Source organism: Anas acuta, chromosome 2 (genome assembly GCF_963932015.1).
Source record: "Anas acuta chromosome 2, bAnaAcu1.1, whole genome shotgun sequence".
In the NCBI taxonomy this organism is placed as follows: Eukaryota; Metazoa; Chordata; class Aves; order Anseriformes; family Anatidae; genus Anas; species Anas acuta.
In genome coordinates, this window is record NC_088980.1 from 145,081,764 (window position 1) to 145,098,294 (window position 16,531).

The 16,531-nt window shown below is 36.5% G+C and overlaps 1 protein-coding gene across 7 annotated transcripts in view; it reads left to right on the forward strand.

Moving 5' to 3' along the window:
• COL14A1 (collagen type XIV alpha 1 chain) overlaps positions 1 to 16,531 on the forward strand; it is a 124,216-nt gene that overhangs the window by 77,691 nt on the left and 29,994 nt on the right. For all 7 annotated transcript variants that reach the window (XR_011093177.1, XM_068672571.1, XM_068672569.1 and 4 more), the window contains exons 29-36: positions 1,097 to 1,261; positions 2,732 to 2,770; positions 2,987 to 3,125; positions 5,531 to 5,673; positions 7,089 to 7,198; positions 8,826 to 8,984; positions 14,566 to 14,643; positions 14,929 to 15,015. Coding sequence is in view for 6 of the 7 variants with exons in the window: in XM_068672571.1 (XP_068528672.1) it covers positions 1,097 to 1,261; positions 2,732 to 2,770; positions 2,987 to 3,125; positions 5,531 to 5,673; positions 7,089 to 7,198; positions 8,826 to 8,984; positions 14,566 to 14,643; positions 14,929 to 15,015 (920 nt within the window). In the remaining variant the exon portion in view is untranslated. The remainder of the gene's footprint in view (positions 1 to 1,096; positions 1,262 to 2,731; positions 2,771 to 2,986; positions 3,126 to 5,530; positions 5,674 to 7,088; positions 7,199 to 8,825; positions 8,985 to 14,565; positions 14,644 to 14,928; positions 15,016 to 16,531) is intronic.

Genomic DNA, 16,531 nt, shown 5'->3' on the forward strand with positions numbered 1-16,531 from the left:
GTAAGTTTTGCGGTTGCCTTAGTATCTGTTAGACTTGGAATGACCTTGAGAGGAAAAGGCGTATCATGGGGATTCAGTTGCTGACTGGGACATGTCATCCTAGTTACCCTAGACAAATAACTTTCTGCCTCCCATTTCCTTTTGTGCATGTTGCCTGCTCAGGCTGCAGCTAGGTTGGAGCAGGTACTGACTTGTGTCTGTGATAGAGACTAGCATGAAGAGATGCTGATGTCGGATGAGACATGAAGTTGTTGTTATAATATATTAAATCAAAGTTTTGTTATGCTTAAAGCTCTGCAGAAGGTAATAAAGGTCCCTGGGCCTCATTTGAACTTAAAGAAAATACTCTTTGACTCTAGTAAATTTGGGTCTGGGCCATACATGTCCATTAACAATATTCAGGCTGAGGCAGACAGGGTTTTTCTTTATGTTTTATGGGAAGGAAAATGTAGAAAAACTTTTGGTTAGTTTGCTGATCATCAAACATACAGGATATGATTCCCATTTCCTTTCATTTCATTCATTTAAGTCTTTTAAGTCAGGCTCAAATTTGAAAATACGTTCATGTTGAATACATAGAACAGATTTGACCAGTGCAGTTAAATTGTTGATGAAATGAGAACGCACTTCAGTGTTCACTCATGAGACAGCAGTAGCTTCAATATTCTGATTAATATATGGCACAGAACAGAATTTGTGAAAAACCTACAGGAAATTAATGTCTGTGCTTTGTATTTATGATATACTCAATGCATGGAGATTTTTACTTGTAATACAGCACAACATTAAATTAGAAAAGCACTTAAACATATGCTGAAACTTTAAACAACTGAGTAATCTTATATGTGTTCAAAAAAACACTTGAATATTAATTTTAATTAACTGATTAAGCACAAGTAGCCAAAAGAAATACCTCACAGATAATACGTTACCTTTCTTTTTGATTGCATGCGTGCATTTTCTTGTGTGATAGGGTAATAATAAAATTTCCATCATTGTATTTAATCAGGAAAAGAGCCAATGCAAATACCGTTGTGTTCATATTTTATTTCCACTCCTCAAATGACTCACTAGAGTGTTCTTTTTTGCTTTACAGGCTTTACCTTTTTTGCTATTGGAGTAGCCGATGCTGACTATTCAGAGCTAGTTAATATTGGCAGCAAGCCCAGCGGAAGACATGTCTTCTTTGTGGATGACTTTGATGCCTTCACAAAGATCGAAGATGAGCTGATCACTTTTGTTTGTGAAACTGCATCAGCAAGTTAGCCATTTGATTTATACTTGCTTCTGAAATAAATGCTAAATACTGTGTGTAGGGGGGTGGGTTTGTAACTATTCCTTTTTAAGAGGTATTCTTGAAAATAGATCTTTTAAGCATAACTTAATACAGATATTGTAACTCTAATGCTATTTCCATAGAAGATTAACAAGATGAAATTGTTATGACTTCAAAATAATTAATGGTTGTTTGCCATAAATCTAGAATAGATTCACTGGCTGTAAGAAAGTTTCTTCAAATTCAAAACATTGTTAATGGTTCAGAATTTAGTCATAAAAAGTTAATTGCATTTGTATTTTGTGTGCTTTAACCATCTGTAGGAGCAGAGTTAGCTACATTCCTATTTATTCCAATCACAAGGTTAATTTATTACTGGAGACCCAAAAGTTAATTTTTATACTATCATAGTAACTAGAAGAGTTGTGGCCTATGGAAAAGAGTGGAACAGGCCCAAACTCTGAAATCTGTGATAATGCCACGATTCAGACTTTGTATGAAAAGGAAGGGGAAGACATTCTGGAAAAACACCTAATGGTTAGAGGTCAATAATTCACATGGTTTTAGCTGTATGCCCCCAATATGTGTAAGCCAGGAAGTAGGCAGTGTATAGCTGATGTTAATCACCTGTGATTGTACAGAGTCCTTGTGCATGGGACTGGGAATTGTCAGAGCTGGTGAACACAAGACAGTTGCTTGTATCCCAGCAATTCTTTGTTTATGACCACAGTCTACTTTCAATGGTAGGGATAACTTTGAATGTTGTGAATACTCAATGGTAGCATTTATTTGTCTTTTAAGCTTGTATTCCAAAAGTGATCTCCAAAGATAAGTGCCCTAGGGTGCCGTATTTGACACCCTGCATCTAGGCTTATTGATTTCCCAAGCCGCCTTTCCTGGAAGAGATTAGCGTGCTTTTTTACCTGCCAGAAGAGGGATAAAAACCAGACTTACAGCTAAATGAGTGCACACATCTTAAGGACTGTGTGCACCACTGGTCTGTCTCTCATGAAGAAGTTCAAAAAAGTACAGAGGATTCCAGCTGAAGGAATTGAGCTGGAGCTGAAGTTAGGTTGAAATGCACAGATAAAGAACAGGGGGCATTTGGTTAAAACCTAATATAAGAAATACTTTTTTACACAGTGGGCAGTGAATTTGTTGCCACAAGAGGTTTTGAAGACAGGTTTGTAGAAAGATTGAACATTCATGGACAACAGATAGGGATGTTATATGGAACATGCAGAGATATACCCTTTGACAACTTTGATACCACCATTGTGGATCCTGAGGAGCAAAACTGAATGGAGTGGAAGGTGGCCAGACTTGCATGTATTTCCTTAACAGCATCTCCTTTTGCCACGGTTGGGGATTGTATTGAGCTGAGTAGACCATTGTTTTGACCTAATAGAACATCTCTTATATCCTTAAATGTCTCTCCTTTTTTTTTTTTTTCAGCCTGTCCACTGGTAACTAAAGATGGCAACAATTTTGCAGGTACACTATTTTTGTGTTTGTTTTTGTTCGGGATTTATGGATTTTTTATTACGTTATTTTCTCAGTGTTAGGCAATAAAATTCCCTTTATGTTAACAGCTGTTACACAGATGGTGATAAGAAACTGATGCAATTGACTTTGTCCTTTTTTTTCTTTCCTGTAATGCGGTATTAATTTAATTTAAATTAATAGAATGTATGTTTTGGTGCCTTCCAGGATTTAAAATGATGGAAATGTTTGGCTTGGTTGAAAAGGAGTTTTCAGGTGTTGAAGGGGTTTCAATGGAACCTGGCACATTTAACGTTTACCCATGCTACAGACTGCACAAGGATGCCCTGGTCTCCCAACCTACCAAGTATGTCTTTGTATGTAAATATTTGTAAAATACACAAAGATGCTTGTCCAGTGCAGGCAATTATTCATTTTAAGGGTTGGTATTTTCACATTAGAAGAGCAGAGAGGATAGTTCATATCTACCTTATAAATAGAAAGAGCATTTGGTGTCCCAAGTCCTCAACCAGTTTTCTTCAAAAATAACAGTTTTGGGTAAAAGTAGGTAAACTCACTAGCTCTTTGGAGTTTCCTCTATGAGCCAATTTCAGGCATGTACAAGTTTGGCACCTAGCAATTCCACACATGCATATATCAGTAGTGCTTTGTGAAAGACTTAAAAGAAAGACATAACTTATGGAAAGTGGGTTGAGGTCTCAGAGTGCAGAATGGCCTATTTTTAGGAAGGGTATCACTAGAAATTATCCTGGAAGCTGTTGGTAGTCTATTAAGGTTTACCTTCACCCAAACTGAGTGGAAAGGGAGAGTGAAAGAGAAAGAATTGAAGTCTGAGTTGGAGTAGGAAGCTGCTTTAGGTCCCTTACTGAATCAATCTATATCCATCCTTAAATACAGAACAAGGTTATACTCCTAATGCTAAAGTGAGTGTGTGTGAACATGTCCCAGTACCTTCCTGAGAGCCAGGATGTAGTTCAGTATCAAGGACTATGTACTGGCAGAGATGTGGAGAAGGCAGTGAGGAAACCTCCTAGGGAACTTGTACATTTGCTCCTCAGAGAGGAAGTGATGGGAAAATCTCCATTTCTTCTCTGAGCAGTGTGCACGTTATGTTTGATTCCACCTTGTCCAGTCTCCCCAGTTTGTGTTAAGTGGCACCAGTGGCACAGAGGCAGTGGCCTTACTGGATTAAACATGGGAAGTGGTAACAGGATTAAGGATTTCTTAGCTGAGGTAAATAAGAAAGAACAACAGTGGGAAATGTTTTTTTTTTATTTTGTATTTGAAGTCATCTTTGCGTATGATTATCCTGTTATGTCACAGTTGCAGCCATGCTTCTTGGAGCTGTGTCATATTCTCCCTGTTTAGTTTCCTTCTGAGTCTAGATGGAGTGCAATTTCTAGGGATTAGCATTTCTCACCTCTTTTTCCTTTTCTGCTTCTTCCTGATCGGATCTGCTGCATTTATATACTCTTACCTAGCTGCCACCTCAGCCCAATATTACTGCTTCATTAGGCATTCAGTATCTCTCGTGGTTCAGAATACCTTTCTCTTGACAATCTACAGGTACGTCTGAATAATACCACTTCTTTTTTCTCATCTCATCTGTGCACTCAATGCCATTAATGCTCTTTATTAATTCATTAATTCTCCTATTCTGTATTCCCAAACATCGTGCTTTCCCCACCCTGCTTTTTGAATTTTGGTTTGTTATCTCTTTTTAGAATGGGCATACTTTAAGGCTTTTTTCTTACAACTGTTGAATTCCATCTCTCTTTTCTCTCTGGGAAGTGTACAGTACAATATTGCCTTTGGTCTTCTATAGACCATTGTGTGGAATATATTGATCATATATCACATTTAACTCTTTTCCCAGAATGACACATATCTCTACATATTAAAAGTGCCAGAAGACCTTTATGTGAAAAGGATCATATTTTGGGAAAATAAATGTATTATATAAACTTCAGGCTTCCTTCAAATCCCTTTACCATGATTTAAGGAATTAGGCTAATGAACATTTTCAGTATACAGACAGTCATTTCAGACATTTTATAGTCCCACCTTGGGATTTGACAATAAAAGGTAAAATTAAATTGGAAGTACTAAATAACAAGCTTCAGGAAATGAAATAACATGCTTCTTTTATATCATAAACTTCCTATATCTTCCACAATAATTCTAGGAGACTGGGTTGTATATTGGTATTTCTGGTCTGTTTTGACTGCACAGTGTTATATTTTGGTTTTGAAACTTATAAACGGCATTCCCTATAATTTATAAAGCATCCTGAAATATTGTCTGTTGTTCCTAATTTCTATCCATTATTTAATGACAAAGGACTCTTCTATTGATACAGATCTTCCAAGCAACTTCTGTTTTCATTGTCTGTTAATTCCAAAAATGGTGAAGGTCTTGTGCATGGCTACTATGTTTTAAAAGCCTTTAATATAATAAATTTCAACTTTATTTCAAACTGACATCTGATTTGATCTCCAAATTTACTAAAAAAAAGTTCAGGGCAACTTTTTAAGCTTCAAGATAAAGAAAAGATAAATTCCTCATTTTCCCTGAGTATTCTTTTGATAGTTATCTAGTTGGTTAGATTTTGCAAACACTCATATTGCTTCTCATTCTTGATTTCCAAACACAAATGTAGAATGATACGAAATGCACTAAATGAACATCTGATGAGTTAAATCACCAGATTTAATGCTTGTTTCAGTTTAAAAAACATTACTTCTTTTACAGGTATTTGCATCCTGAAGGTCTCCCTTCTGATTACACCATCACGTTTCTCTTTCGCATACTTCCTGATACACCTCAAGAACCATTTGCTCTTTGGGAGATTTTAAATGAACAATATGAACCACTGGTTGGAGTTATTTTAGACAGTATGTATTTTAGACAGCATCTTATCTGTGATTTTTTTTCTTTAACTATATGAATGGTTCATTCTGTGTCTAGAATTATTACTGCCAATGTTTTAATCTGCTGTTAGAACAACTACCTGAATTTTGAAGGTCATGGTCATGGTGGATGTTTTTTGTGTTGAATGTAACTGAGCTTAATTTGGAGTTGAAGTCAAATTTTGAGTACACTGCTGTAAATTGTAAGTAATGATACTGAAAACCATAGAGTTGCACCTGATGAAAATTGATGTAAATGAGATCTGATTCCTACTCATTTGCTTTAAAGTTTCCACTGCTCCAAATCTGGTTCTAACAGAATCTGTCTTGATATATAACAGTGGTACTGATGGCAGGGTGTATGTACAGGCGATATAATCTGGTAGATAATAGGTTTAGAGCTAGAGAAATGAACTCCTGATGACTCTTCATTTCTTCTTGATTGGAATTGCATGGCTATAAACAGCTATATATAATTTATAATTTAGAATGATTCGATATTAACTTTTGAAAAGATGCAAGTACTGTGATAGCTGTGCTTTATAGCTGCTAATTTTTCTTTAAAGCACGATTTATTAGTACTGATCCTTCCATCTTTCCTAGAATTTTTTGGTTATGTCATATTGACATAGGTGAGAATTAGGCATTTATCTAGGTTGAGGATCTGTGCCTCAGTTTCTTGTGCAAATCCTACAGAGAGCTAGTGGGAGCGTAGGATCAGGTAGACATATGAGGTGGACTCCCAAATATTGACCTATCCTTCCTGTCAAACCAGGAAAGAGCATTTTGACAACTCGTTACTTTTGAATCACTATATCACTTAAGAACATGTTTTACTAACATTTGATTAATTGTGAACCAATCAATTGTCAAGTCTAACAGCTTATAGTTACACGCTTATATTCAGCAAACAATCCAACTCCTAGATTTATCTAGATAATTAAATATTTTTGCAGTCACTTAGCACACATGACAATTTAGGTAAATGTCCTTGGCCCACAAAGTTGTACTTCTGGCCTTTCTCTTAAGCTAGGGGCATTTGAGTTTGAATTATTAAAGTGCTATTAAGACATTTTGGGTTATGTTTATCTCTAAATTTGAATTAAAATAGTGAATTCAACCAAAACATAACCCATTGTTATTAACATGATTATTTTTCCACACAAAATTTTTATTTTCTTATTCATTCATAAGATAATCATATTTCAAAATGTTAAGCAAAATGGAATTCCTTTTCTTAAACAGTTCTACAACATATGTTTTATTTTTTGATATCTTGTCTTAGAAAAGACAACTGACAACTCTGGTTTTCTTTGTTAAATATAAATTTGACCTTTTCAAATAATTTATCAGGCCTTTTCTTCCTCTAACGCAGAGCCCTTATTTTTATTTTCTCACAGATGGTGGTAAAACACTGACTTTCTTTAACTATGACTACAAAGGAGACTTTCAAACTGTGACTTTTGAAGGTCCTGAAATAAGGAAGATATTTTATGGGAGTTTTCATAAGGTTAGTAATGGTAATAGGAAAAAAAAAAGCAGTCTAAATGAGAGCTTTTTGTGTTTTGAATTCTTCTTTCATATGATCATACACTGCAAAAAGAAATATATTTTGTATGTTCAGAATCATCTACTAAACTTAAGTCTCTCTGCAATATTGAATTAACGTTAAACTAATACTTGTTTTCATGATGAAGCTGATGTGACCAATTTTCTCATGCTTTATGCCTCTATTTTAGAGTTGATTAAAAATACTGCCTTGAAAAGTAATTTAGAATGAAATTGGCTTTTCCTTTTTAAGTTTGCATTGGAAATGTTACCTAAAATGCATAGAAAAACTCCTGCAAAGAAGTTATCCTTCAGAGTTGTTATTTTTAAACATATTTTAAGGGAGTATGACAGGAGTATGACATGTTGAACTTATCTTGGCTGTAAGAGATCCTTTAACATTCTTTCCAAAAGCAGATGAGGTAATGCTGAGATTGTAGCACATATTTGTTGTGGAAGGCGCTTTGGTTCACTTTTATTCCTGATATTTATGTCCTTAAAAACTAAACAAACAAACAAAAAAAGAAATAAAGAAGAAAGGAGACTGTGAATTGAGGGATAGTATTCACAGAGCTTAACTTCTCTACACTTCCTTTTTAGTTGAAGGAGCAAGAAAGGGAAGGCAGGTCAGAACAGGAGTTTAATACTGACTCTTTTAAGTTGTGCTTTGGGAAAACATGTGAGGCCATAGCAAATTTTCCTTTTAAATATTTTTCTGCATTTTGAATGATGATCCTAGCTACAAGAGATCAAATTCAAAACTCCAGCTGAGCCCAGAACAAAGCAGCTACGGGAGTTCTCTGTGGCCCTTTCTCATACACACCTTGGGCTCTGATCTCCGCGCAGGATACTGATATAGGGCAGATGATGCATTTCTACAAGTTCTTCATCTGGACTGTCCCTGGCAAAATAAAAATAATATTTAAAACAAACAAACAAAAAAATCATGATAGTTGATACACGCCCTTCTGCTGGGAACAGCTCTGCTGCATCAACAATGGACAACAGAGCGATTTCAAGGCAGAAAGAGAAATCTTTGTTGCTGTACTCTTCTTTTCTATGCTGCATTTGATGTGATTTGATATTTTTTCAGTGTAAAAACTTCATTGTGAAGGGTTTTCCTGTGTGGTAATGTATAATTTACAGAATAACTTTTGCTGCTTAGTTTTGGCTTTACAAGCAGCTATAAAGGTGAAATCCAGTGCTACGCAGCAGGATTGTACAAGGCCCAGGAAATATTACTGACCACACAAATCAAAGGTTCTGTGAGATCTGTGTGGTATATGAACCTTATGTAGACCTTTTTTTGAGGAATAAATTATTTTTTCCCTGAGTAAATTATGAAAATTGCCACTTTTTACGCAGATGTTCCATAAGCAGAGAAATAAGCCATATTGATTAAACAGACTAGAATCATAGAGTAATTCAGGTTGGAAGGGACCTCTAGAGGCCATCAACATTATTTTCTGTGGATCAGTCTCAGTTTTGATAGCAAGCATGAAATTAGGAACTGATTTCAAAAAATGCCCAGCAAATTAATATATCCTATGTGGTTTTCTGTATGTTAATGCATCTTTTCTTTTACTTAGTTGCATGTTGTTATCAGCAAGACTACGGCCAAAATAGTTATTGACTGCAAGGAAGTGGGTGAGAAGACCATTAATGCAGCAGGGAATATTAGTTCTGATGGCATAGAAGTGCTGGGAAGAATGGTCAGATCAAGAGGACCAAGAGACAACTCTGTGCCAGTGAGTAGAACAAGAATGCTTTTAAATAGTTTGAAAATCCTAAAAACAAGCATTTGGGATCTTTGCAGTTTATCTTTAAATTAACTTTATTTGAAACAGAAAAGCTCCATCATTTCAGAAATTCTGCAAAAACCTGCAACAGTTCTCAACTTAAGCAAAATCTATTTTAAATATTTTAATACACTAAATCATTGTTCAGATGTTATTCTCAAAGATATACAAACACAGTGTGTTCAAAACTGTATTACACAGTGCAGTAACACAATGTATAGCTCACTTGCCTGGAATGATTTTGTTTGTAGTGATAATTGTTCCTCATGTCTCCTATTCCTTCTTACACTTTGCCCCCATGCACACTGTCTGTTAATTAAATAATTTAACTGATTTGATGCAGATCAAAATAAACTGCCTTAGCATATCCCTTTCTTATTGAATCATTAATGAGTTCAATATCTAAATATTAAGATATTTGAAAATGAGAAAGATCCTCCCTAAGATAGGTACTCTTTAATTCCTCTGAAATTACTCTCCTAGCAGCAGTAACTCATCATTCAATTTGCATGGCAGCCTGTAGGTCATTTTGCCTCAGATGTCTTTAAGAAGATTTGTTTCTGTTTTTCAAGGTACATTTAGTTGCTGCGGGAGACTTGCCAGTCTGGTGAGGATCTTGGGAAGGCTTTGCTTTTCAGCATTGTTTGCTGGTTTTCTCTGAACTTTTTTGACCCTAGAAAGAGGTTAGCATAGAATGTGAACCTTGAACTCAAGGCTTGATTTGAATAGGAATAAGGTTTCAAAAATGTATTTACTTGTTATTATATGGAGATACTCTGTTTAGTCAAAAATAAGCCCTCAGAGTATATCTCTGTGTACAAAAATGAGCCTTTAGGGCTTAAACTTACGAATAATAATTATACCAAGCCTGTAAAGACAATTACACAGAGAAACCTTTGTAGTCACTTTCCAATAGAAACAGAAAAAAGCAAATGTAGAAGAACTTGGAATTAAAGGAGGCTTTGTAAAGAGAAGTGGAAAGAAATGGTGTCTTTTGTTAGAACCAAGGAATCTATAAGAGATAAGTCAGATTACCCACTCACTGAAAAATTTGGTTTTGTTCAAATGAACTGTAAAGCTTATATAAGACAACAAATGTGCAGCTGAAAAAATAACTTCTTTAATCCATATGACTGTTTAGTTGCCATCAAATTTTACCACATATACCAAGTTACAAGCAGGTCAAGAAAGCATGCAAATACCATGCCTTAATGTCTCCATTTTGCACGTTTTATTCATAACGAGAAGAATTTGTGTGAATAGTCACAAGTTTTGAATGAAAGGAGGTGGTTTCTTATATTTTACAAAAGTTAAAGGCCATCAAGGGAAACTGGTAGGAGGCAGGATAGTGGTTCTTCACACAACAGGTAGTAATGAGTAATGAGAATTTTGTGGAAGGCAAGTGTGTAAGATTCTAGGGATGTCTTGACAAATTAATGGAGGGGAAATAGTTGGTGTTACTAACCATGGAGAAAGAAATCTGGGGTAAGAAATCCCTGATCTGAATGTCATGGGATGCTAGTAGACTGTAAGGGAGAAGTATGACTTACATCTTTGTGCTTCCTTAGATTTCAGTCGTGCCATTGTTGAAAATGGGGTACTGGGATTTAGTCTGTCCCAGTATATTCACAGTTTTAAGGGGCTCATAAAGCCATGAATATGAGAAAAATAACTTTTTCTAAAAACTTTGAAAATAATTTTGAATTTACATGAGCATTGGAATTTTTGGATTGCTCAGAAATTTTCTGTTTTCACCAGCTATGTTTTCATGAAATGCTTGTATTTTAGTTTTAGGGATGTGTGTTACTTAAAATACAGGCAACATGTTACTTTGGAATAATATTGTGGACATTTGCTTCTGACCATGCTTACATGGCAATGTCTAACATTGTCAGAAGGCTTTCAGTGTATTTTTTTAAAAATGAAACCAATTAAATCACCTGAATTTCAAAGCTTTTGATACTGTCTCACAGTATCCTTCTGGACAAAATGTCCAGCATACAGCTAGATAAAACCATAATGCAATACGTGAACAAGTGACTGATACGTTTGGTTTGAAGGTTAATAGTAAATGGGGTTACATCAGGCTCGTGTCCCATTGCTAGTGGGGGTTCCCCTGGGCTCCGTTTTAGGATCAGTTCTTTTTAATGTTTTCATAAATGACCTGGACACAGGACTCCAATGTATACTAAATCAGTTTGCAGATAACACTAAATTGGGAGGAGCTGTTAACTCTCTCAAGGGTAGGGCAGCCTTGCAGAGAGATCCTGGCAAATTAGAGGGCTGGGCTATCACCAGCTGCATGATGTTTAACAAGCACAAGTGATGGATTCTGCACCTGGGCTGGGACAACCCTGGTTATATGTCCCAACTGGGGGATGGGAGGCTGGAGAGCAGCCCCATGGAAAAGCATTCTGGAAAAGTTCTGGTTGTTGTTAGGTTGAATATGAGTTCACCAGTGTGCTCTGGCAGCCCCAAGGGCCAGCACTACCATGGTAGTATCAAGCACAGCGCTCCTAGCTGGTCACGGAAGGTGCTTGTTCCACTCTGCTCTGTGCTGGGGTGGCCTCAGCTTGAGTGCTCTGTGCAGTTTTGGGTTCCACAATATAAAAATGACATAAAGCTGTTAGAGAATGTCCAAAGGCAGGCAAAGATGGTGAATGATCTAGAGGGCAAGATGTGTGAGGAACACTGAAGTCCCTTGGTTTGTTCAGCCCCAAGCAGAGCAGGCTGAGGGGAGGCCTCATGGCGGCCTGCAGCTCCCTCACGAGGGGAGCGGAGGGGCAGGCGCTGAGCTCTGCTCTCTGGGGACAGCGACAGGACCCGAGGGAACGGCATGGAGCTGGGACAGGGGAGGGTCAGGCTGGGGGTTAGGGAAAGGTTCTGCACCAAGAGGTGGTCGGGCACTGGGATGGGCTCCCCAGGGCAGTGGTCACAGCACTGAGCCAGCTGGAGTTCAAGAAGTGTTTGGACAATGCTCTCAGACACATGGTCTGAATTTTTGTGTGGTCCTGTGTGGATCCAGGAGTTGGACTTGATGATCCACGTGGGTCCCTTCCAAGTCAGGATATTTTATGATTCTAGGATTTACAAAACAATTTTGAGGGAGTATCTCCCAAATCAATATTTTTTCCCACCAATGCATACAGTGTTCTACAGTTTAATGAATGGACAGAAATTTATCAGAGATAGATAGAATAAAAAGAGGATTAAGCTAAAAGTTCATAACACTTTTATCAATCCTTATTAAGAGGGCATCTCCAGGTTAGAAAGTCCAGACAGCTAGAGCAGGGAAACTTGTCCCTGACAAGCAGCAAGTAATGATCTTTATTCCTTCAGTGAGACTGAATGAAAAGTCAAGGTTTAAAACATTGTTTATATACAATTCACAAACTTTGTCTTTATTAATATTTAATTTTCATTAAAATTTATTTATTTATTTATTTATTTTTACCTCCATGTGTGTACTGTCAAAAGAAGTAAGATGTGATGTAGTTGGCTGTTGGAAAAGTTTTACAAAACCATGCCTGATTAGATAAGGATGGGCAGACTTTTCTGAATTACTGGCTCTGCTTGCAATATTGGATATCTAGAAAGCAAAATCATGAATACACAGACTTATGAATAAATGCCTAATAGTAGCAAAGAAAGCTTTGTTTAGTTATTTAGCTTGAGTCAGAGCAACCCACATAATATTTTAAAATAAGAATACTGACTCATTCAACATTTGGATGGTGAATACAGCAATTCAGAGAAAGTCTATTTGGTCTTTATTTTACACCAACATATTTTGTTACTATGGATCTCTAGATTGTCAAATCCAGTATATGAATGCATATACATGCCTATGTAGGGCTGCATAAATCTAGCCAATAATGTAAGCCTTCCGTTATTCAGGATAAGAAAACAGCTTGGGATGGACTGGGTCATGGAAAAAATGGCAATACTAATTACCTCTGGTCCTGAACTGATTTCTGCACAACCAGCTGAGGTGTTTCTGAATTCCTTGTTGGGGATGTCTTTCTTGCTCAAGTGTGGTACCATGCAAATGCCCAGCATCATTTTGAGTCCCAGGGCAGTATGCTCATGTGACACCCTGCTCGAGTAATGAGTGCTCCTGGAACTAGCCCAGGGATACGTAGTGGCAAGGCATCTAAGAAGCTCTACGTGGAGCCAGCTTGTATTTGACATAGGTAGGGAAACGGGTTTATTTGACTCCTGATAGGACTTTGTGGAGCAAACCCAAATGTCCAAAAGCTACCTTCATGCTGCACTTCAGCTGCCCAAGTTGTTGAACATGGAGCCAGCTCAGATATGTCTGTATCTGTAGTATGGTATGTCTACAAAACAGCTGTCAGATAAGGAGAAATGCTATGTATATGAAAGTATCCCTTTGTTTAAAACATAACAGTTGACTTCCGTAAGAAAAAAATGAAGCAAAACCAAAGGTGCACATTTGTATTTCATTTTAATACCTCTAGAAGCAATGGAGTTTTAAGAAAATCTTTAATTTCCTCCCTCTGTTCTAGCATTAATATAATACCACTTAAAATAATCATTTGCAATTGCTTAAATGAATATAGGAGCAAAACTAAAGATCATTCTTCTATCGCTAGCCATTCCTCAATATTTTTAACATGTGGGGTTAATTTAATGGAGTGTTCTGTTCCATTCCCTTCTCTACTCAGTATGCACATAAATGAGGCATGGAAAAAGAATAGAAATAGAAACTGCATAAAGCTTCATCTCTCTAGACCCCTTTGTTCAGTTCAGTGCTATAATGGAGACAATTGGTTTTGCCATTGAGTTCTATTTAGTATATTGTTTCTGAGTACCTAATGGCTGTTATTTTTACCAAATGTGTGTTCTCTAGATTAAATTCTTGTCCAAACCATGTTCCCAGACATGAGGTAGGAATTTTTCTTTCTAACCAAAGTTGTCGTGTTGAGAAAGCTTTTCACCATGCTTAAACATTCATTGCCTGGGGTTAATATGGATAAGAGAGGGCACATTCTAAAATAAAATAGAACTGGAGACGATGATAAATATTTTTTGTGGCTCAGCTCCAGTGTATGCAATAGGCTGGAGGAGACCTTGTCCCAGATAAAATCTGAGCACCAGACCAATGGGATAAGATAAATTACTCAATTTTGAGAAGCTAAACTCTTTTAAGCCTGTTTCTTGGTGCCTCTTTTGCTGGAAAAAAAATATTGAGACGCACCATTGGATGAAATCATGAATTGAATCAAGGAGGTAGAGTTCATCAAACAAATGTCTATAACATTTAACCTTGAGTAGTTAGGTCATCATCATGGCTCATAGTTTGGACAAATTGGTTACAACACAAACCTTTTACCATTTAAGTTAGAGTATTTGTGGCTAGCTGCTCTAACTTGTGAACAAGTTTGGTAGCCTTTCCTCTGCCTAGACTGAGTGCTTGAATGAAGGTTGCTTTTCTTTCTGATGGTTCTGTTTTGCACTGATCTTGAAACTAACAGTCATCTTTTAAAACCTCTTTGTTTTAAAACAGTTGCAGTTACAGATGTTTGACATTGTTTGTGCTACTTCATGGGCCAATCGAGACAAATGCTGTGAGCTTCCTGGCTTGGTAAGAAACCTTTTTCAATAACTGTAGAATTTACTTTTTTTTCTCTCTTTTTTTTTTTTTTTCTTCTATTGAGGCATTATTTTAATGAAATAGATGGTTAAGAGTTTTCAAAAAAAAGCCCAAGTGTACTTGAATTATTTGTCCTACTGGTAGTTAATGTGATGTATGTTTCTAAATCAAGTGGGTGCTTTTAAGGCACCCATGCAGTATTATGTCTTAGATTAATAAAATTCTTAACTTCTGAATCAAAGACATCAATCTCATCCTATCTTGATCTTTCCTTAGAGAGATGAGGAAAATTGCCCTGCCCTTCCTCATGCTTGTTCCTGTTCAGAAGCTAATAAGGGTCCTCTTGGGCCTCCTGGACCACCGGTAAGGTTTTCTTCTGGTTTTAGTCAACTGTACCAAATTGTGCAGTGGCCACCTTTATCCAAGACATGTGAACATACTGCCATTGTATAACTAATAAGATTGAGTTAGGGTTTCAAGCATTGGCAAAGGGATAAAAATGACATTCCATTTATAGCAAAGAAGTCAAGTAATATGCTGTAATAAAACTTCCGTCACCCAGTAAGTGGAACTAGACAGTCTCCTCTAGAAGACAATTGTTTAACTTTTTCTTCCATCTCAGTGTAGTATCTTAGGGGATAAATTCCCTTTCTCTATGTTGGCTTTTGGAAGGTGTCAGATCGAACCAGACAACTGAGATATGGATGATAAAGGTCAGATAACTCAATCTCACATCACAAGGCTGATTTCTGGCAGTTTAAAAAAGTTGTAGGCTTTGTTTACAGTGGTGTATTACTGGTTTAGTTTAAGAGAATCCTAACTAGAATATATGTAGAATGGTCATGTATTTTTTTCTTTTACAAATAGATTGAGAACTCTGATTGCCATTTTAGGGCTGCTTACTAGGCAAGGTTGACATAAGGCCATTTTATGAACAAGTTAGAACTTTATGTTTCTCTGCTCTTACTGTGTTCTGGATGCTACAAGAGCATGTTTTGAAGGTAAAGAGCCAGTGAAGAACGTGAAGGAAAACAAGTTTCTGAAAGTACTCAAATTACATGAGATACATGTTCAGCAATAAAATTAACTTGCACATAAGCTATTCACATGTTAGATCCCAGCAGATGCTTATCCTAGCAACAACTCAGACGTTAGTCTTTTTGCAAGAACTGTTCTTCAAGCTCTGGGTACAAAAACTTTAAAAGCAACTCAGGAGACATTTCATTGAAGAAGTGTATCTTGAACAAGGAAAAAAATATTCTGTTCTGTTCTATTTGAATGTAGGTTATGAATCAAGTATGGATTAAGGTTTTAATTCCCATGTACTGGTGTCCAGATTGTTTCTGTGAAAAAAACAGTGAGATAATTCACGAGTCCTTTAACCACATCTCACAGTAAAATAAAACATGTTTAAAAATTATGTGATCGGAAGGATGTGTGTTGCTACAGTTCAAAATGCATGCAGATCAAGAAATGCCAAAGCTCAATCCGGGAATAAAATAATGTACTGTTATTTATTATATTTAGGATTAGGAGTATTTTGAGTAGGATAGTTCTATGCAAGAGTAAATTTAAAATCAAGTAGAAAAATCATTGCCTGGTCAGGGGAGCATGTGATTCTGGAACTCAGCCTCTTATGAGTGGTATTTTATTTTGCCAGGGAATTAAATGGCATAGCTCAGGAAAGAAAAAAAAAAAAAAAGTAAAAAAAAAAAAAGTAAAAAAAAAAAAGTAAAAAAAAAAAGTAAGAGGTCTAGGAAAAAGCAGAGCAAAAAAATAAATAATTAACAGGGTATGTCTCTGAGCCAACCAAGAGTCAGAAAGTCACATAGTCACATGTGCTATGTCTGGTCAATACTGCTCCAAGCTGTTAAAATAT